The sequence below is a fragment of the Anoplopoma fimbria genome, chromosome 12 (assembly GCF_027596085.1).
Source record: "Anoplopoma fimbria isolate UVic2021 breed Golden Eagle Sablefish chromosome 12, Afim_UVic_2022, whole genome shotgun sequence".
Classification (NCBI taxonomy): Eukaryota; Metazoa; Chordata; class Actinopteri; order Perciformes; family Anoplopomatidae; genus Anoplopoma; species Anoplopoma fimbria.
This window is the reverse complement of record NC_072460.1, coordinates 16,774,859-16,797,993: the sequence shown is the minus strand read 5'-3', so window position 1 is coordinate 16,797,993 and position 23,135 is coordinate 16,774,859. Positions and strand designations below refer to the sequence as shown.

The 23,135-nt window shown below is 39.4% G+C and overlaps 2 protein-coding genes across 3 annotated transcripts; both read right to left on the bottom strand.

Annotated features, from left to right (window-relative positions):
- Positions 1-573: 573 nt before the first annotated feature.
- tfcp2 (transcription factor CP2) lies at positions 574-11,196 on the bottom strand. The gene is made up of 16 exons (XM_054608676.1): positions 10,835-11,196; positions 10,327-10,524; positions 9,159-9,310; positions 8,144-8,220; positions 7,891-7,996; positions 7,519-7,625; positions 7,064-7,216; positions 6,836-6,946; positions 6,466-6,554; positions 6,227-6,275; positions 5,012-5,105; positions 3,939-4,029; positions 3,732-3,838; positions 2,425-2,567; positions 1,956-2,007; positions 574-1,835 (listed from the first exon to the last, which is right to left on the bottom strand). The coding sequence occupies exons 2-16, from the start codon at positions 10,446-10,448 to the stop codon at positions 1,798-1,800; spliced, it is 1,491 nt and encodes a 496-aa protein (XP_054464651.1). The 5' UTR covers positions 10,449-10,524; positions 10,835-11,196; the 3' UTR covers positions 574-1,797.
- A 199-nt stretch (positions 11,197-11,395) lies between these two features.
- pou6f1 (POU class 6 homeobox 1) lies at positions 11,396-22,441 on the bottom strand. Of its 2 annotated transcripts, none has more exons than XM_054609265.1 (11): positions 22,097-22,441; positions 19,795-19,887; positions 18,588-18,777; positions 18,308-18,441; positions 16,910-17,135; positions 16,220-16,440; positions 15,981-16,109; positions 15,043-15,411; positions 14,701-14,836; positions 14,449-14,617; positions 11,396-13,703 (listed from the first exon to the last, which is right to left on the bottom strand). In XM_054609265.1, the coding sequence occupies exons 2-11, from the start codon at positions 19,846-19,848 to the stop codon at positions 13,358-13,360; spliced, it is 1,974 nt and encodes a 657-aa protein (XP_054465240.1). In that variant the 5' UTR covers positions 19,849-19,887; positions 22,097-22,441; the 3' UTR covers positions 11,396-13,357. The 2 variants fall into 2 exon arrangements, with proteins under 2 accessions (XP_054465240.1, XP_054465242.1); XM_054609267.1 differs by lacking the exon at positions 22,097-22,441 and adding an exon at positions 19,177-19,255 and having other exon boundaries at positions 19,795-19,882.
- Between the last annotated feature and the right edge of the window lie 694 nt (positions 22,442-23,135).

Sequence of the window (23,135 nt, the reverse complement as noted above, 5' to 3'; positions counted from 1 at the left end):
TCGGCGGTGCTTGTTGAGCTGTTGTCTCGCATTTACACGGAATTTTTGCTGCTTATTATTATTTTTTTTTCTTTAGATTAGTGTCAAAATGTTGCAAATGTTGAAACGAGAAGACAGCCTTTCTCTCTCCTCGTTTCTCTCTCGCCCCGGCCCCCGTTTGTTACAATGTAACAATGGAGGAAGAAATTCTTCCCTGTAGCCTTATATATACTTATTGTGACATCACAGGCATGCCCTGCGCCGGAGCATGCTGGGAGTTGAAGTCATTCTTTTTTTTTTTTTTTTGGGGCTTCTTTGTTCATATTGTACAGAAGCAGACATGCAAAAATTTGAAAGCATCTTGACATGGATGGCATTTAACATAAACCTGAAGCACTCTGATTTAGTTAGTAAAATTATTGTTGATTATAAAGCTACAGTTTCCATGGCAACAGAATTACATGTGCATGTCCTCCACATCTGTGCAGCAAAGGGAAAAGTATGCTCTTCATATATGAATGAAATAAATGGACACCTTTTTTTTTCCCTGAGAAGCTTAAAAATATTTACGATGGTAAAATAAAAATAAAAAAAATCACATTTTTTATTTTTTTGCAAACACCTCAAGGACACAGACGACAGATGGTGGCCGGTACACGGGTAAGCATTTTAATAATGCTGATAGTACGGGGCTAAGATGGTATCTAAAATGTCAAGCTATCACTTTCATGTAAGCAGTACAATGAACTGAACATAAACTAACCATATCTTTTCACATGCAGCTCCATTACATGTATTAGTATTTGGATGTGGTAACATCCAAAAACACTGATGTTAAAAGGTCATTTAAAAATAAAAACTGCCAAAGAAACACATGATTCCTTATGAAAACATTTTAAAATAATGATCTATTTACAAATAATGTTGGAAACACATGGACAAAAGACAGATTGCTGGTGTAGCCACTGAGATCACTAGCAGAGACAGTGTTTCAACATCATTCAAGCTTTATAGGTAACTACCATGTGTGCCGGTATGCGCTCTACACCAACTACAAGGATTTAAAAGTGTTTGGGAGTCTGGAAAAAGCATTTTCTTCCTCAAAAGTAACATTTCAAACCAGTGAAAGACTGAAACTGTTCGCTTTCAAATACTTAGAGATGTAATTGAGGACAGCTGGATTCCAGCAGTTTCCCTTAAAGTCCTGATTGCTGATTTGATGCCTCTTGTGGTTCTTTGATGTGACTGTGTGATTGTGTTTGCTGTAACATATTTCTTGCAGACTAGCTTCAGTGGATTCCAGTAACCTAGCATGAAAAGGAGAAATCATGCTGCATTGCAGGCTGAAAGTCAAGTACTGTAACTATCTCTCATTTTTGTCGCTGTGGTTATTAGTATTTTTTTGCATATTTGGTTGTTGGTTTTTGAAGAGATGACAAACTGTTTCTGAAACACAGAGCTTTGGCACACCAGATGCTCAGTTTACAAACAAACAGTGACAGCAGCTCTAGTGCCAAAAACCTCTTTCACGAGACACAAGCAACCAAGGAAAACGTAACCACTTAAGGGAGACAATGGCAGGGCGAGAGGGAGATTGTTCACTTCACTGTGGTGACAGCCACTACTTCAAAAGTAAGACAATAAGGTAAAGTGAGGAGAGGGCCAGGTGTTTCAGTCACACGGTCCTCCTAGCAGCCTCAAGACGTTTCTCGGCGGCGTCCCCACATATTCCAGGAACAGCAAAGAATATGAAGCTCTAGAGGGGCTGACTGGATCTGGTCTAAAAGAAGAGAACAGCGCTATTCTCCTGCGCAGTATTCACTTCAAGATGATGTGGTAGCCATCATTTGTGTCATCTGGAAATAAAATAAATAGAAAAGCATAGCAGGGGAGGGCGTTATAAATAAACTTGCAATGATAAGTTCATCAAGGCTCCACGTTAAATATAGAAACAAATTAATGCAAAACTCAAATACCTTTCATTGTGTCCAAAACGAAACATACTTCATCCTGGAAGTTCTGAATCATCTGTTAAAACAAAGAGTGTAAATGTTTAATGTAGGACCGAAACAAGCTAGAGTCGTTTAATAGAGTGTGTAATGACACCTAGTCTATCGGTTTTGCATCTCCTTTGACTAACATATGCGAGTGACAGAAATTTCAGATACTTTGGTCTGCCGTCGTCAGGCTCTTGGAGAGTTGCGGTGGATTCCTTAAGTTAGAGTCTGCACAATGTGGAAATTGAGTTTTCTATTTCTATTTCTATTTCACACATACAGTTTAAACACTCAGGACGTGCCTTGGCCGTACAGTATTAACACATCAATTGTGAGCTTTGGCTTTACATTGCAGATGGATCAGAAGCAGCTGGAATTAAACCACAACATTTCTGGAATCATATAGTGTATTACAAGCTTACAGGGCGTGAGCAGGATGATTACTTACCTCGTCACTGACCAGCACATGGATGCCAGTGGGACCCTGTTTGAAGATCTGATTTATCTGCCTGGGTGAGATGTTGAAGAGCTGAGCGAGCTTCTCTGTCAGCTCAGAAGCTGTGAGCTCCTCCAAGTAAATGGCATGATATACTGCAGAGAAAAGCAGGTACAAACACACAAATTTAAATTTCTCACACAAGTATGTGCTGCGATTACAATATGAGTTTATAAGTTGCAAGATTTAAGATTGGGAGCATTTCGATTGCCTCTCAACATGTCGACAGTGAGCCGTTGGATCACAGCTAACAATGCTAACTGCACTAACAGCTAACAGTGCAAACTACAACTAAAGTGCTGAAACATCTAACAGTGTATACCTGAGGGGGAACTGGAGTGTGGATGCTACTCTTCTATGACAACGCCGTCGGTCTGGACGGAATTATCAGCCGTTACAGGCGCATGAGAGCAAAGCAGCGTCTAACCAGTAAGGCAAGTTAACATGCACTAACATTCACTGAAAGCACTCACGGACGGCCCAGCTATGTCAACAATACAAGGAGAATCTAGGATAACGAGACATGCACAGAGGGAGAGACATAGACATTACTTCACTATATCTTTACATAGACAGCAGTTGTTTATTGCTATATTAATATTCAGAATGTTAAATACAGCTCCTTTATTCTCCTGTTCTGTGACTTAAACTGCCTGAATTCCCCTTCTGCATAGGAAGTGATGCATTTTAGTTTAAAAGCTACATCAACTTGTTTGAGAATAACAACAACCGGCTTAGCCGTCGCCCTGTTCAGAGCAGTGTGGAGGAAATCCTTGTCAATTCACTTCTCTATTCTGCCTTATGTGGTTATATTTATTTGTTAGGATATCACATCTTTTGTTTGATAATTGCAGTTTTGATGCTCAACTATTTCTAAGCCGAGGCAAGAGTCTCAGCTGGTTAAATAGCCCCCTCATGGTAATGACAGGACTATAAGAATTATCATTACAATTCAGACGTCAGATCGAGAGAAAGAAGGCAAATATTTCCAATATTTCTTAAAAAGTTTAAGTATGACTTTAAATGTCAGCAACAGGAAATTCAAGATAAAACATCACAGTATTGACAACAGCTGTTTCTTTGTCAAGTGATGACTGTGTAGGGCAGTATGAACACATTTTCAAGCAATGGCTGCATATCAGACAAGATATTGGTAAATAGTTTATGTATTTGAGGATATTCACAACAATGTTGCTTTTTTTTAAATTTTTCCAATGTTATTGTCATATTTTGATGTGGTGCCATGAACATGCACTGACCAAAGAAAGTGTTAGCGGCAGCATCTCCGTTTTCATGTTTCGGTTGCTGCTCCCTCGCCTGTTGAGACTCCTGGCAAACATAAATGGTCAGCCTCGGGCGCACCACCCTGTCAACAGCAACCACAGAGAGAAAATAATGAACCTTTCATTTTGATATATTAGGAAGTTGACAAATTGTAAGATTGGATTGGATTAAAGAAGACCCACCGTCCCTTCAGTGCATTGAAGAGTCTTATACCATCAGCGGGCCCACAGATCTGAATGACATCCTCCCTGGTCAGCTTCAAAAGATCTGCCCCTGTTAACGAAAACAAGACCTTGCTTAAGAGCATAAAAACCCTTCTCTCTCAGAATTACACTTTGTTTTGGGGACAGCAGCAGTTGCAACATGTGCACTAAAATTATAAAAATAACATTTCATAGATGCATTTAAATGATTCATCATTCACTTATCCCACCATCAGGGTGGTCACCATACAGGCTCACCTACAGACCACAGTCCTGGGGGTTGGCAGGGATTTGGTGTTTTGCTAAAGGACAATTTAAAATACTGGATGCTTTGTGCCATAAAGGGGTTGAGGTCATGGTCCCCAAGAAAGTAAAAGGTTCTTTTGTCTTTTTTCCAACTTCACAAAAAAAAAAAAAAAAACATGTAACATTGTTGGCTTCATTTATCTGATCAAAGTAATGACTTGGTAATTGTCAAGCATTTTGCTGGATACATATGTATTCATTCATGCAGCTGGAGTGAACAAAAAAATAGGGATGTAGTGAAGGTCTCATTGGTGTAATTATCCAAATATTTTCCTTTTGCTTATGCGATGATAATTAAGGGATCATTTAACAATGCTCTGTAAAAAGGCACACACAAAGGGCAAGAAATTTCTCTTTGTGCATGTTTTACCTCACACCCTTTATGGCCTTTGTGTAAAAGAAGACAGCACTGAATTGTGTCACGTTAATACAGAAATATTACAATGTGACATAAAAGAGTCTTGTGCGTTTAGTCAGACATGAGATCCAGGCGTACAATTTCCATCACATTACATAACATGGGGGCTTATTTCCACTCACATTCTTGGCTTTACTCATTACACACACACACACACACACACACACACACACACACACACACACACACCTCTCTAAAATGTAACAAAAGATCAGAGCCCATGAACAAAGGCTTAAGTCCAGCTGTTTTGAGAAAGTCAAAGGGGACCCAAGTGATCCTAAAAAGAACAAATGTTGATTTGCAAGTCTGCATTCAAAAGCCATCCTACCCGAGAAGTTGGTGAAGACCCGACAGTAGGGTGAGAAGCGGTTTCTTAAAAGCCACTGTTGTGCATCCTGTGGTGTTGCTGTGGGTAACAAATTCTGAGAAGGAAAAAAAACAGAACCCAGAATAAAACACTTAACTGCAACAGTCTCAAAGGGTATCTCAGTGTTAGCTTGTACGATTCACGGGTGAAATAACTGGCATTTTCTAAAATGACCTCATGCCATACTGTTTGTAAAGCATTTAAAATCAACAAGACACATGTAAACACACAAAGAAAATTGGCAGATTTGACTAAGACTTAATATCAATAAGACTGAATCTATAGAGTTAATTTATAATGTGGGCAAACATAATCCAACACTGTTATTTGTGTAGAGTAGGTGTGTTGTGATATACTGGTATTGACAATAACTTGATATTCAAAACTTGACTGCCTTGAATTTTCACACACCTGTCCAGCTCAATGTGCCCTATAAAAAGCCTCTTGGACCTGGACATTGCCTCCTACACGGTTCCAGCGATTACCTCCAAATTGTCTGTGGATCATTCATGGACCAAGCTTATAATAAACTTTTAAATATCTTATTTAGTTTTCAAGATATTGACCAATGAACAAAATGCGTGACTCAGCACATAACTGGGAAAAAGTCAAAAACCACTGGTCCAATCATCACAAAACTCGCAGGATATGTCCACAAGAGTAACTGAAACATACACTGCACGTTTCATTCAAATTGACCACTAGGTGGCGTTACAAATACAAAAATAAATGAGCTACACAACACAGACTATAAATCAGAACTTTTTTGTCCGATCAAAACATACTTGCAGGTTTCATGAAAGTGTTAATTTGAGTGTGTAAAGCTCTTTTGTAATCATTCACTAAGGGGCGCCACTAGTTCTCAACATGTGCATGGTCATGATGCAAATTAGCAGCAAGGCCTTCTTTTGGCACTGGCACCGCTGTGGCAAGTCTGTGGTAAGCGTCAGGACAGTGGCAAGCGAGCGACACTCTTTCTGCACCCGTCAAGAAGCTGCCGAGCTGTGCGGCGGGGCCACAATCCCAGGGAACGCCCATTGTTGGTTTTATGATCCAGTTCTCTTTATAGATATATATATATTTTTTTTTTTCTAGCTTTCATTTGTCAATATTAATATGAAGTGGTTATGAAGTGGTTCATGTAGGTAGCCAGGCAGTGAATAGAGTTGTACTTACATCTACTACCGGAATGACAGGTTCAGGCAAGTGGCTTGGCGATCCATTCCTGAAACGGATGAAAAATGTACCATGTTAGAACCGTGGAAGATTTCAGAAATCCAGATCAAGAAGTATCTAAGCATCACGTGCGATCCTCGTCAACCGAAACCACTAAACTACTATGTGGATTTCATGGTTAATTAAATTCAGGCAGCATTAATCATGAAGCATTGTCAGATATCGTTAACCACTCATACCCTTCTGGCACTGGGAAGCTGTTGGGTGTGCTGTTGAAGCCAGGAGATGGGGAGTTGCTTACGTATGTGACCTCAGGCCAGGGGCAGCACTGCAAGAGAACATCACTTTAGTTATTGTTGCATCCAAAAACCTCAGAAAAATACATTTCTGCTGCCAACAGTTACAAGCTGCAGCTTTTCTTTACACTTAAAGCTACTACGAGAACTATTCATCTTGTGTCGATTTTGGCGGTCCCTGTGGACAACAATGATAGAGTCTCCAGATATCAGAGTCATTTTACCGCAGCAGGGTCTGTTCAATTAATTGACCTTTTTGGTGTTTCATTTTTTCTAATCATGCATCCTTTAAACACATTAGTAATATGCTAACCTCTGTCAGGATTGTGGTTTCATAGGAGGGCTGATACTTTTCCTTTTCCTGTGGCGCCCTCTTCTCCATCTTCTCCCTGTCAGTCTTCTGCTTTCTGTCTGCACCTTTAGGCTGAAACAGGTCGTGTGGAAGTCATTTAGGTGGTGGTCATAGATTAAAAAATATTTGCATTGCAGTACACCATTGTTTTTTCTGTCTCTTTTGGCCTCTCTCTCTCATTCCCCTCACCTTGAAGACTTTGAACTGGCAGGAGGCAGAGTGGAGGTGTTCTGTGTACTCTTCATTCTCATTCTCTTTAAACGTGTCTATCTGGATTCGGAAAGGCACACCCTTTTCTCCTCCATGCTTGCGCATGGTAAATTCTGTGCTAATGCAGTGTACCTTAAAAGGAAAGGAAAATAAAAAATTGAATCTGTACAGGAATGATGACAAAAACATAAAACTCAGTTCAGTTAAATCAATTACAAAATAAACAGGCAAAACTGAATTAGTAATTACTGCCTTGTCGAATGACAACTACTATTCTGTTTGTCAAAATGTCATGTGAACTGAATGAGCATACTAAATGTTAACAAGCTTAGCTATGTGATGCCAAAGTGATCAAAATTCACTCTGATTACTGACGTTGTCTTTCTATGAATGAAAGTAATTAAGGTAAACAAAAGTGTTGTCCGTCATGCTACCTGGATAAAAACTGAGGTTCTTTTTGATGGGTCCCAAAGGAACTCCACAGTGTTAAGCTGAGTAGGGTTAGCCCGGGGGTCGATTATGCCGACGGACATGGGGATATCTGCAATGGATCAACGTAAAACAGGCTGTTATCAAAAGAGTTCTGCACACCATCTACTCCATAATATCGCCATTGTCTAAACCTTGCAATTATAGTTAAGTCCAACAGTCAACAACCTGAATTCATCCCAAAACTACTGGAAGGTTAACATGCACACAAGGCTGCACTGCAACAATCTTTCCACAAACAAATCCAATACATTAGATAACAACCAGAACCTTCTGCAGCCATCAAAGTAGACCGGCATTTTTCGTTTAGTGCTCACCCAGGTCGAGGATGCGATCTCCAGGCCTGTTCCAGCGCCAGCCCTCCAGCTGCTGGTGCTCTGTGTACTGAAGTCGTCTATCGTGAAACACCACACGGATGATGCTCTGAAATTTAATGAGATTCATTCTTTTTTTAATAATTAAAAGGCAGATCATGTTAATGCTATTGAAGCTAATATGTGTATACTGGTTTGTCCCAGAAGTCCTGTGCAAATATGTTGTCGTGTATGCATGTACATGTCTGAATCTTACCTTAACCATTTTATCAGTGATTTCCGGAAGCTCCCCAATTTTCCGATTGTCAAGCATTCTAATTTCATAGGACTGCCCTGCAATGACAAATCCATAAAGTGAATCAATATTCCCAATTCCAATCCAAGCATTGTAGCCATACTCATTGTAATTATGCATCATTTCCATATCCTTGTTTGGTCATTTATATCACAATATGATATTATCATGGTAAAGTACGTTGCCCATGGTAACAGCATAACATTGAATAAAGCCAATTCCACTCTACCGCATAAACAAGATAATCATGATCGAGTATCACAAAAAAGATCCCCCTAAATGACTCCTTTCATCGTGCCCACACAGCCCACTGCGCCGCAGAGCACACATATATACATGAGTGAAATTATACATTTTTAATACAGAAAATATAAATGATTCTCTTATTTCAAGAGATTTGCAATTTTCATGTTTAATACCTGCAGTGATCCCAAAGCAGCAGAAACGTTAAGTTAGTAAGTTGTATGCATTTACGCACAAGGCAGAGTAGCCTAACTTCATTGATTATTTAAATACATTTTTCATGACACAACTGCAATTGCATTCTGTCACTGCATCCCAAAATAATGATTCTTGGATAAAACCCCTTCTGCGCTTCAGTTACCACCAGCTTTCTGACGAGGCAACCAATTTCACTGTAGCTGTGTGTAGCCATTGCCGTTAATCTTTGGGAATTGGACTATTTTTGCAATGAGGATCATTTGCACAGAAATAGTATGTATATTACCTCATTTAAATGATTGCAATAGCAGAGGAGCACTGAGACGATATTGACTTGGCAGCACATTTAGGGGTACATTTCACCCGTAACGGCTGCTTTATGAATCACAGTTTGTTTTTGTCGTATTTGTACAGGTTTTTAGCAGCCGCAAAAGCTGTGCTATCCATTTTTGAATTCGCCCTTGAAGTGTCTCTTGACTTTGATACATTTACATAAATCAGAAAACTGCAGTGTGGCAGGGATCCCGATGCTGACCTTGGTTGAGGTAGGTGAGTGTTTCATCGTGCAGTTTAACGGCTGGCGAGGTAGCTGCACAAAGAACATACTGAAAGGGAAGGATCTTGTTGTCGTTGTCTGGTGGCAGGTTGGACTCCTCCTGTTTGAAGATGGGGAGTGCAAGCACGTCGCTGGAGAACAGAGAAAGAAATCAATGGTGTTGTATACAGAAGATTATTGTTGATGATACTTATTTTCCACCTTATGATAAAAATAATGTTGAGTCAAATGGAGAGTCTTACAACACTTGAGGCTGAACGCCAGTTTATTGTGTTTGTCAGCTTTGCAGTTCATTAATTATAATGGAGGCAACTAGGGGACCATCTCTACTAAATACCAAGTCAGTATGTCACTGCTCCTCCCAACAGAAGAATTTCAGGAACAAGCATGCACTTTGCAGTTTGTATAGTATCATTTACCAGAGCACTTAACCAGCCAAGAAAGGGCACAAAAGAGAGGGATCTTTCTCCAGCAAAGCAAAGCACTTGTGTCACCAAACCCAAATGTATTTCACATAGTTGCCATCATGAAAAACTGAGCCTCCCTATCCATCGTCAATAGAATCTCCAATCTATTCCACATGAAAATGACCAAATATGTTCTCTGCAAATGATGCAATTTGGAAAATAACTTATGAAAAAATATACAGTACCAGTCAAAAGTTTGGACACACCTTCTCATTCAACTAAATATAAAACATATTCTGGTTTGTTGAGCATTTGTTTGTTTACCACATAATTCTATATGTGTTCCTTCATAGTTTGGATGTCTTCAATATTATTCTACAATGTAGGAAAAAAAATAAAAGAAAAAGAAAAACCATTGAATGAGAAGGTGTGTCCAAACTTTTGACTGGTACTGTATATGGGAAACAAACTACAAAGCACATTCAGCAGTTTTAAAATTACACTGGTAGAACTTTAAGTCAAGTGAAAACACACTGCTGACATTTAAGTCAAAATCTTTGGAAAGTGACTTCTGAATAAGGATTCAATTTTGGGGGTAGATCTATATTTTTATGTCAAATTTAAATTCAAAATTGGTCACTAATCAAATCAGATTTAAATCTTGGTGAAAATCAATGTGTAGCTCTTGCAGCACTATGCATGTCCAACAGCAGACCTAAAGAAAAGGGCTGGTACAGTACCTCATGCTGTATGCACCAGCACCGAGCTCCTGGCCGATGCCCGACAGACTGGCATCGAAGTCTTGGACCAGTCCGGACTCAATCACTTCATCCGTGAGAGGCAGCTTCAGAGCCCACGCCATGGTGACGCTGAGCAGATTTTTCAGAGTTCAGTTACGGTTAAAAACTTGCGCCAAGTTTCCACCACAACCTTCCAATCTTTAGTGGAGAAAAGTAAAAGCTTATTTTAATGAAAATAGAGCAACATGTGGATGTTAAATAGAATAACATGCACAACAAAAACAAGAAAAAGGGGTAATCAAAAAGGCAGTTGATCATAAATTGACAGAAACTTAACAGGTTGTTGTGCTGGACAATGCAGAGCTTCGTTTATAGTTTATTAATAGTTATAGTTATAGTTAAACTCTGCACTGGTGCGCTGTTACATAAGAAAACAACCTGTGTAAAAAGCCTTTTTAACTTTCTATTTACTTACACAACGTAATCAAATGAAGGAAACATAACATACCTTTAAGTGAGAGGATAGCTACTTGCTAACACTGCGACAGTTTCATGCCATCATGTCGCGCTCCTTCGCCCCAGCACTAAAATAAACATGACGAGCTAACCACATCCAGCTACATAGCCTGACAGCTAACTGAGCAGGAATGGTGCTAGCCCTTCTTATCCTCACTTATTAGGGGGTTCACGGGGACACGTTGTTCGTGGTAGACATATCTATATAGAGAGAGACATCAAAATGACCTCAGACTCCTGCATTTATGTCATAAAATGTCTTGCTTTTGTTTGTTTATCTAGCTTCGTTAGGATCAGGAGCTGCCGTCATTTCCGGTTCTCTCTCTTCTTCGTGGTGTTATTTCACAGTTGCTGGCAAAGAACGTTGGCGCTCATTACCGCCACCCATCGCTTATGGCGGGTAAAACACGAGGTTGAAGAAGGGAGTGTACTGATTTTAGAAGTGATATTTTACCTTTTTTATGGAGGTTATGGGTCACTCAAAACTACAGCCATTGAAAACGCTTAAATATATCAATACACAACATAAAGAGTCATTAATAAAAACCAGGGTTTATTTATCTGACAGAAAATGACAAAAAGAATCCAACTTCCCTTTCTCCTTTTTCTCGCAAAGACCTGAACTCTTTATGTGCTTTGCAGGGACAAATGACTATCATCTTATTATTATAATTTAGCTCTTATTTTCTCTATTGATATCTCAGTATATTAAACAATATTATATATTGTCCTCCCACATTTATCATGAGGGAAAAACACATATTATAGCAAGAACTCTGCAATATTAACCATTTTTTATGTTTAGGTATACTGTGTGTCCATTGCAAAATAGGCCCATTTATTCAGTTCAAAAGGAAAATATGCACCATATTATTCACACAATTAAAAAAATGTGATTAATGCATATTAGCTTGTACATTTAAACTGCAGTATTTTACAATTCTTCTGCATAAAAGTACATTAATCTGAGTGATGGATGTTGCTTGTAAAGTTGGTGATTGAAATTGTACCATTACTGCTACATTTTGCAAAGCAAAGATTCTTGCTGTTCAAGAACATTAAAATGCAGAAATTAAATTCTCCCACATTCATAACTACTAAACCTTGCACTGTACATAAACCATTCATATCCCTTTTGCTTTCCCTACTGTCACTAAAGTGCAAAGAATTCTCAAAGAATAGGCATTGACAAAGATAAAGAAAACTGCCATAGTTTTGTTCCTACAGCAAATAACTTCATACTGCACATGCAAACACTTTAACTCATTCAGATTGAAAGTCTTTAAACCATAAAACCACTTCCTTGGCTGAACAGACAATTGCATTTTTAGAATTTTGATTGATGGCTTAGTAAGAGTATCCAAAAACCTGGTGCCAATATTTCCAGGCAACGGGAGACTGTTTTAAATTGCCTTCATAATAATCCAATTAATTTCCTGCTTTTAACATACACTTCATCTAACTTGAGTTTTTTTTTTTTTAATGCCGCAGAACCATCGTCAAGCCATTGAGGGAACAGTCACAACTGTTAATAAAGAGTAAACACAAAATACTGTCAGAGTATTATCAGCACATTAAACGGAAAGTGTAAAAACAGGACAGTATAGTGAATTCACAGACGTTTCAACCACACATACAGTATGTGCATCAGTAACTTAGAAATTAAAAAAACACCATAAAATACAAAAAAAAAAAGTTTACAGTTGTGGCATCCTAGGCAATAGCTGAAGCTATCATTTTATTTTGATAAGAACTTGTTGTCCAAGGAACATCAAAAACGACTCTATGGACACTGTGACACATTTCATGCTGCTGATGATTGTCCCAAAAATGTATTGTTGAGTCAGGAGTCCATAGATAACAAAGTCAGTTTTGGCATTAAATAGACAACAAACTCTGATGAAAATAAGGTTACATGCTATTGCCTACTTTTAGTCTGAGGCTTATTTATGTTGGCAAAGGTGCTCATGTAGTACAAATACTACGTTAATATAAAATAAATGAGCGGCAAGAACTCTGAATATATCCATGGTGGTAAAAGCACATTATTCAAATATCAGCGTAATGTCACCTATTGTGACAAAGTGACAATTATGTGACTAAAATCAATGTGACTCAATGCACTGCCACTTATATTAATTCAGAGGGATAGCCTATAAAATCACTTGTATAAAAGTTCACCACATTGTTTTTTTTTTTTTTAAATATGACGTTATTATCGCTGTACTATCATCACTGTATATGATAAAAAGAACCATGCGGTCTGACTTAGTACCCACCACACAGGAGCTGTGTACACATGTACATTGTTAAAATAAAATTAACAACTCCTTTTTAGTACTCTTTCATTACACTCGAATTACGTGAAATTTCCTTTATTTTCTATAAAAGTACATACTCATTAATGGAGTTTGGCTTTTAGTTACAACACAATTCACAACTGTGTTGCTGTATTAAATGTTCAACTTCAGAAAATACCAAAGGATCAGTGGCGAACCCTCCCAGAATGAGGTCGTTACTGAATCTGGAAGATATTGATTTTGCTTGTGTTTTTCAGTGTCTGCCTCCGGTTACAGAACCAAACTCGCACAACCTCTCGGTCATAGTTTAGCTCTCTTGCAATTTCTGTGATCTCTTGACCTGTTGGCAATGCATTCTTCTCAAAGTAAGAGTTAAGTACTTCGATTGCCTGCGGTGTGAAACTAGTACGCCGTTTGCGTTTCTTTGATGGTTCACCGCCGACAAACTCCATCAGATTCTGCTGGCCTTTCTGGTTCCAGTGCTCAGCCTCAGCCAGCCACTTCTCCAACACCGGCTTCAACTTCTGAGCACTCTTGGGCGTGATATCCAGCTTTTCAAACCTGCGATACAAAAGTAAAATCATTTAATGCGAACAAACACTCGATTAACTGTATCTCCCTTTCAATTCACACAGAAGCAGTTTGCAGGGAAATAACTAAGATATAAAATATATTTTGGGTACAAAAATCTTTAACCAATCCATTAAAAAAAATCTCACTGTTTTAACTCTTTATATAATTATGACTTCATTGCTGTTTATATTAAAGCGCCACTTTAAAAGGTCATGAGCCATTTCAACAATTCTTAAATTGTATTCTCATAGAGGTCTGTATTTTGGAGTGGAGCCTAGGAAATACAAATTTTAATTTCAACGAATTGTTTCCAATAAATAAACAATATGAACTATAATGTGCAATACAATGCAATACAATGCAATTTAAACTCACAGACTTCCTTATTTTTATGTAGAATGTTGCAAAAGCAATGAAAATGTTTTTAATGTTATTGTAATGTTACCTAAAAAAACACATGGATTTATTACAACAGTACTTTACAAAATACGTACATGCGTCACTGAGATAAATTCACTCCACTAAGCATGACTCATTGATATAATAAGTATTTGAGTAAATATTTGCATTGGTGCCTTAACTACACTCATGTTCTAATAGAATTACAATGCAATTTGTGTGCATGCAAATGAAGTCAATGTGTGCTAATATCAAAAGCACTGTCTACACACTGTATAAACCTAATTAAGAAAGCTTCCATACGCAGGGTAACATGACCGGGAGAGTGATTTACCTGCAAATGGCAGACTGGCTGTAGGCAGGACCCTCAGTTGCAGTAAGTGCCTGCCCTACTTGCGTCTGAGTAAGCCCCAAGGACAGCCGGCGGATCTTGAAATTCTTGGCAAACTCTCGAATCTCTTCCAGATTAATGCCTTCCTCACTGCTGACTACCTGCTGGGGTTCTACAATTGAGGAGAATCTGGTTAAATATAACTACCTACTTAGAATGGATCTATGTTTGGATATGAGAAGCAGGTGTACATACTGCCGACAAGCTGGCCCACTTTTGCTATGTCTCCACAGGTGATGGGTCCTGTGGAGGAGAGCATGCTGGCAGTCTTCAGTACAGACGGCTGAGGAGCGATGACAATTGGTGACTGACTGACAGTTGTTACAGAAGCCTGGGAGGGAACAAATAAATCATTTAACCTGCACTGATGCAAAAGGCAAAGTTTAATCATATTTAAATACCTTCAGGAATAGTTAAAGATCTGCCAATAAGTTAATAAGTAACTTTTGGTCTGTTTCAGCTTTAAGGTGAAATAGCAGAAATGACTTAGTCCTTTCTGACCTCAAAACTAAATTCAGACAGAGTTTTGTTGGTTACCTGTGTGATAGGTTTGGTAAGTGTTGGGGGAGCAGCAGCTTTGGGCAGAACTGCAGCAGAAGTTGTAACTGCAGATCCATTCCCTACTGTGGCAATAATCTGGCCCTGGTTGTTGAGAAGCAGCTGTGGGGTGACAGTCTGGAACTGGAGACCCTGGAGACCCTGGAGACCCTGGAGACCTTGCAAGCCTTGCAAGCCTTGCAGACCTTGCAGACTTTGCAGACCCTGAAGACCCTGGAGACCCTGCAGACCCTGCAGACCCTGCAGACCCTGAAATCCCTGCAGACCCTGGAGACCCTGGAGGGTGGATGTCCCAGCCCCTCCAGCCAGAGAGGCTGGGTTCAACAAAAGAGGGAGGGTTCCTATGACCTGTAAATATTGTTTGAATTTATTTGAGAAACACTTTCGAATAATTGAATGTAATGCTCTGTCATAGTTTTCCCTTACCAAACCCACTTTCAGAAAATTTAACAACCTGTTAAGTAAGTCTTATTAGCGGTTCACTTGAGATTAAACACTAAACCACTAACTCTAATGAGCTGCAATTGTAGTAGGATTGAGTAATGGAACTGTTTTTTTACATAGAAATTGTCTAACGCTCCACTGACCTCAAATAGCACTGCTCATCGATGTTAACATGAGGCTGTGTTTGTTATTCCAGCAATAGAAACACAACACAAAAGCATTATGGAGAGTGTGTGATTCCCAACCAATGCATCATGCATCATAATGCACTTGTAAATACACTTGTAAATAAAGTCAGTGGCACTGTGTGCTAATGATACACTACAAAGACAAATAATTATGTTATTTACTTTCTAAGTAAGTAGTTTAGCTAGCTTAGCTAAGTTAGCTGGAAGTACAAAGTAAATAGACACCATAAGTCAAATCCAAACTCACAAAAATAAACCGAGAAGCATATATTGGAAGGCACCCACCTGTCCCTGGGCATTTGTGATGATCTGGCTGGTGATGCCGGCCATGTTGGACATGGCACTAGTGAAGATAGGAGTGGAGGAGAGGGAACTGAGGAACTGTGGCTGAGTTACCAAGGATGCAGCATTGATCTGAGCATTAAAACATAACATGTTTAAGAAACGCAGGAAATTCAAATTCATGACTGACATTATATTATAAACAGTAAAAAATGTATTAATCATTGCAGTTGCTTTCTTACAATGGCAGGATTGATGGAGAGTCCTGCCGTCTGTAGCGCTGCTAAAGATATGTTGGACTGAGAGACGGTAGTGGCGGCCTGGGCTGCCGCCACCTGAGCGGCGGTAACCTGTGCGTTGGTCACCTGTGTCGGATGAGACGTCACCTGCACTGGCTGTATGGCAGCTTGAGGCTGGAACATCGTCTGAGCTTGGGGCTGGACAGAGTTCAGGACTGTCGCAGCTGAGTTAGAATTAAAGAGTGTGCAACCTTTTATTGTTCTGTAATGGCCTAATTCATTGTGAGACTCAAAACATTATAACAAGAATCAAGGGTCTATAAACATGTTAGCAGCTCTATGAGGCTGTAATCAGGCACACTGGTGTTTTGAGCTAGCGTAACTTCCTTTATTTCATTTATAAAATCAGTGGTATGGCTTCATATATAATAGAAATAGCATTCATTACCTTTAAATCAATCAATCTATTCATGTATTTTAGAGTCCAAACACATTGGAAAAGGTTATGTTTTCATTCCCCTTAATGTGCGATCAACCTAGTAGATGTTTAAATATGTCAGGGTGGACCAAAATGTTACTTTGGAAGTTTTGAAGTCAGGCGTCAACTGTGGTCTAGCAATAAATAAATTGGACAAAATCTAAATATGAGAGGCTAAATGGGGAGCACACATACACAGACAGTTTGTGTTTTACCTTGGAGGCCAGCAAAGGGCAGTTTGAGAAGGTTTCCAGCTGTGTTAGCTGCCGTGAGCCCGGGGAGAGAAGCTACGTTGGTGGTGGGTAAAGTGAGAACAGCCAGACCTCCCTGGCCACCGATGGAGCCCGCCATACTGATGGGGATGAGCAGGGGCTGCCCCAGAGATCCGGTCTGGGCCATCATACTAGTCATCAGAGTGGCCAAACTTTCCTGGGTCAGCACCTGATGTGGTATAATCAAGTTTTGTGAGTAGGATGAACAGATGAATGTTGATTCAGATTATATTTACCTCATTTATATCTTTTTACTACCATTCTGGTGTTTTTTCAGGGCCAATTTGACTGAACTAAACACTGATACATTTTCATCGCATTTGTACTCAAATACTCCCATCTTTCTCCATTTCCACTATTGAGTTGTTATTTTATTTTTTATTGGGTATTTATTTTTGTTGTTGTTGTGTAGCGGTATGTTCTGTTCCAATTGCTGGAAATGTTTCTTCATCCTGCGGCTGTGTGTATTTAAGTGTTTAGGATCAAATTAGTTACATTTCTCACATTTACAATGCACTAGAGATAAAAGCGTCAGCAAAATACTTCAGTAAATCACCTACTGTGACAATACGGACATTAATCCCTCCATGAATATTGGACAAGAAATAATATGTGAACAGGGTGAAATGCAAATAGTTTCCATTTTAAATCTCACAGGCATTTCGTTTGGGGGAAATTTTTAATTTAAATGAAAACAAAGAAATATTCAACAATTATGAAGGCGACTATCACATCACATGGAACTTAACCACACACTTATTTTGGTGTTTTAGGAAAATCTAACCTTTCTGGGATGGTAAAAGTTCTTGTCTTTGTGAGGATTTGGTTTAGGATATCCCCTGATCATGTCTTGTTTTATACCAGGACACATGGAAGGAACTTTGCATGCAGGAGACCAATACTTGGTCAAGATTATACTCTCTGCCAGAAAATATGACTAAGAACTGGCTCAAGTCTGATGCACCAGGTCAAAAACAATGGCTGACCACTATAGAGTATTTTGCAAAAGTATGGGGAAGATTGTTAATGTATAAATCAAAAAAGAGATAAATAGTAATTTTGTCAAAATGGAAAGTAGTCTTGTTTCTCTAAAGGCTCTGTTCACCCTGTATTGCGTTTTATTTTACTCTGTGAGTGTACTCTAAAATGGAAAACAATTAAGATAAAGTAAAAAATAAAAAAGACATTTCCTGCATTTTCAAGGCCGATGCAACTCTTTTGATTTCTCCCTGGTTTTAAGTATAAACTGAAGAGGCAACAGAACTATTGACTACATCATAATTTCTCTGAAGACTTAAGATGAATATGGAAAATGTTATCAGTGTGTAAATTCAGTCATACCTGTGGACAGCCTACAGTGATGGGCATGGTGGCCTGGGGTTGCGACAGGGACAAACTGACGGGAACAGCAGGAGTCAGCGTTTGGACAGCAGGGGTAGCAACCTCGACAGACACCACCTGCTGCTCACCCAGCACTGCAGGAGCAAAGCCAGGGTTGGTTCTTACTGACATGTGAAGTGGTTTTCACAGCTGGTATTAACATTTCAGAACAACTGTTTCATGCATGCATGAATAATAAGTCATCTGCCATCCATCGTCTTCTACTATGACCGTGATTTACCTCCTCCCCCAGTGCTCTGAGGCATAGTGGGGCCGTCCTGTATGCTGTCAGCCTCAGGTTGATCTGCAGGCCGAGCCACTCCCTCCTCAGCTTTGACTTCACCCTTCCCATCGGGTACTGATGATGGCAGAGATGCATCGACTTCTACCTCTAGCACACGAATAGTCTCATGGCTGGACATCACAATGACCTGCGCAGCAATTAGGAGTAAAATAGGAGATGACTCATGTGCAAAACTACTATTATCTATCTATTCACCTTCTTTTGTTCCAGGTTCTACTAGAATTTTACAGTGGATAGATTTGTTATAATTGTGATAGTAGTTTGTAAAACACTTGTGTAAATAAAACATTTTAATATGGTAAAAAGTCTCACTTGATCAAACACCTGGAGGGGAACATAAACCCTAACAATAACTTAATTCAGTATTTCTCTACCAATCAATTCACACGTGGTAAATGTGATTTTGACTGAACTGATGATTTATGGTATGCATTCATGAAAGACCTAGAGGAAAGGCAGCGAGACAACCTGGGCTGGAGGACAAGGTGCAGAGACACAATGCAGGGAGAGAGAGGAGGATGCATACCTGGTAGTCTTTGCGGGGAATTTCAAAGTGCAGGATTTAAATGGCTGAAAAAAGACTTCTGCAGTCAGACAGTGAATGGCTAAGGAGAACAGAGAAGCCGAGCACATGTTAGGACACAACGACCCAAAACAAAACATAACACAGGTTTAAAAAAAAAAAAAAAAAAGATACACAAATGAAAAGAGCATGAGTACACAAAAGCAATGATAAGAGCATCAGCCAACAAGCAGCTCAAGCAATGCTTTCTGCAAGCTCCCCTCAGTACATCAGAGAAGAGCATTGCTATTGTTTGCTGACTATGTCCGCACAGAATGTGACTAGAAAGAGCAAAACCACAAGAAAGTATTAAGCATGGCAGTTTACAGACCAGTAACCCTAACGAGCAAAGTGCAGCAGGCATTATTAGGTGATAAAACACAAACGTGTTTTTCAATGAACTTCTGTTAAAGCTAATCATTCCTGTATGATATGGTATGTTGGCACATGGAGGGTGACGGAGGCAAACAGCAGCATAGAACTTGAAGATGACATAAGTTCTCAGGGTTTGGCGTCGGTCAGAGTGGTCACTGTGGGAAGAGAAGGCTGTTCATCGTGTTTTAACAGACAGGTGAGTGTTACCTGCTCATTGACTGTAAGTGGGGCATCTTTGGCAGGGGGATCCTGGGAGTTCATGGCTCGCTGCACCACCACGGTCACTGTCTTCCTGACATTCTGGGTAAACAAACATAAACAACATCATTTAAAAAACTCTGAAAGATATCTTGATTTAGAGTCTGACTACTAAGGCCTCTTGATCCGTCAATTTGGTTGTGTGTTTTATCACTGCTAAACTCTTCTTATCAGTTAGGCCCAGGGACCTCTCAAATTTAACTGCTGTCTGGCTGAAATTAGTTAATGGATGTCTTAAATTTTCTTCAATTAAATCACAGTAAAACTGAAGTTCTGTTATTTTATCCAGACCAGGTCTCTGTAACATCCTCCAAAAACTATGTACATCAGCCACTAATAGAATTTTTTTTGTCAAGACAGTTATTCAGTCCTGCTTCTTTCACCTGAAGAATATTGCAAAAGAAATATGCCCACTGTTATCTTTGTAGCAGTAGGAAATGGTTATCCATGCTATGATGTCCTCCTGCTAAGACTACTCTAAAGCTCATTATTCTTTCCTAAGCCAAGATGCTGTTACCCGGTTACAGTTAGTCCTGCAGGCCTGCAGCAAGACTACTCACTTAGACCTCATATCGCTCTAACGTCCCCTCTGTTCTGATGTGACTTCAGTGGCTCCCCATAAAAATGTAGGATTCAATTCAAGTTCAACTTCAGAACTTTTATTTGTCCCCGAGGGGCAATTGAGTCTCCCGCAGTGGCAATAACAAACAAACAAAAACAACAGCACAGAGCAATACACACAAGATTTAAAAAAGAACCCACACATACTTATCAGCATATAATATAAACTGGTGAATAAAAGGTGAACACATGAAGTACAACATTTACAATATTAGGGAAAGAGAAAGAAAGAAAGAAAGAAAGAAAGAAAGGCGTGATTTAAAATGTGCTGATGCTACCTGTACTTTACAAAGTTGAACAGTGAAATGGCAGAGAGTATAAAGACGAAATTCCATGTTAGTTTTGGCTTGCAAATTCCCCCGCTGCGGGACTAATAAAGGATTATCTTATCTTATCTTATCTTATGGTTGTCTGAGGCAGTATAACCAGAGGGCAGGAACTTGCATTCTAAGTGCAAGGGGTGGGTACTGTCAAATATAATGGATTCGGCCGTCTTTGGCCAATGTTAGTTGTACAGTTCAGGTAGATTTTCCTGTTGATGGCCAATCATTTTGCCGCTGAGACACTCCTTATGGTCCTGCTCCCCATCTACAAGACTTTGAACAGTCTTGCTCCAGAGTATATTAGTGATCTACTAATGCAGTATACTTCTGCTCAGCCCCTCAGGTCCGCTGAACAAGACCTGCTAGTTGAGCCTCGTTCTAGGCTGAAAACACAGGTGGGACTGTGCGTTTGCTGTCCCGGGTCTCTGAGGACACTCTATTGGGTGTTTTCAAGTCACAGCTAAAGGCCAGATCAGAGTGCTTTTATGTTAGAGTCATTAACCCTGCTCTGAGCTGTGGTGCTTCTAGTGTTTTGTTGTTATTGTGCTATTTTCTCCTGTTGAAATATGTCATACTCATATTTTGTTCTTTTAAATCTTCTATCCCTTTTAAAGACACTTTGTAACCTAGGTTTTGAAATATGCTGTAGAACCTATTTAACTTACTTAATCCACTCCTTCAAATGTTTTGCAGCCATTTCATAAATAAATAAATATTAAGTTTATTTGAGGTGACCCCATTTAGTCCAAATGATCCGCGATTTAGGAAGCAAATTTTGGTTAAACCCACATGCAGTGCACTGATTCTTTTTTTATTCATGGCTATTTCTGTCATTGCAGGACCAGACTATTAGTAGGGGGCCGGAAAACAGGCCATGTTGTGTTGCACTTCAGCTGCAGAAAACGTGATGAAACACGCTGATCAGCGACATGGAGTGGTCACAGCTTCATCGGATATCGGAAGAAAAGACTAAGGATGGTGCATTTCCTGCTGCAAAGCCCTGTTAGAAATGAGGATCTGTCAAAAACTTCAGCGGGTGTTGATGAGCTCCCCACCCCCATCCTGCCCGATAAAAGTCGCGCTGCGTCGGCCACTTTCTGAAGACGAGCGCTAACCAGGCGACAGAAATCATCTCTACCCGTGCCCAGAGACGGAATATTATGTATTTCCCTCTCTTTATCATAAATATATAAATTATGCTAATTACGAACATTGCATATTAACCAAAACTCATTTCCTCTCGCCATGTCTGTGCTGTGTGCGGGGAGCAGGGCTCGGATAGACCCCGGTCATTATAGTCAACTTACCGCGTGAATGCAGCTGGTTTTCCGTAATCCCCCGCTTTAATAAAGGTCCTTGTCACAGTTTGTTTCAGTCACACATAATTAAAAATGCATCTCAGCTCCCAGACAGGCGCTGTGGCTGCACACAAAAGAGGTATTTGCATTGATAAGGAGGCTTGCAATGTTGGGATCTCCTCTCTCTTAATATTTAATGACGATGCCCTTTGTGCAACAGCTCAGATAGTCAGAAATCCTTCAGTTGCCTCACAACATCCTATTTGGGCTGTAAAGTCGGACAAAATTGCAACAAAATTGGCCTTTAGCACTACGTCATGAACATAATTTATGCACGGAAAAATCTTGCATTGAAAAATGTCTGCCTCGACTTTCGAGGAGCCATGGTTCTCTTAAAGGGGAAGTACACCGAATAGAAGAGCAGAAAGAGGCATTGGTACAGTGAGATGATAGATACAGTAACTATAACACTTAAGTTATGCAGCTTTAGGTTATTATACTTTATTATCTGAATTGTATTATCTCAATTTAATATTGATATGAATGGATAAATGTCATGAAATGGAAATGTTTCTGCGAATGGAAAAAAAGTATTTCACACTTACACACTTTATTATGACTACAAATGGGCCTTTTTCACTATTACAGTGGCTCCATGCACACTATCAGCTCTACAGAGTAGGGAAAGCACAGGTGTTCTGTTTTATTTACACTTCATGAAATCCAGAAAATGAAAAAAAATATGAAATGTGACAAGAGAGCTCAAGTATTCACAGGATACAATGGTCCTCCTCTCAATATAAGGAGAACAACAAAGAAGAAATAACAAAAAAGAGGAAGGGGTGGGGCACACTAACGTAATTTAGAAAAAAATACAACAAAAATAGAATAAAAAAACAAATAAATATGTGAAAAACATTTATGAAATGAATGATGGTTGGTAGCACATGCTTTTCCTACTATGACAAGTCTGATATCTGATTATTATTTCTGATATGACAAAGGCCTTTTTATGCACGGGTAACACTGTGTTGTAATACAGTATATA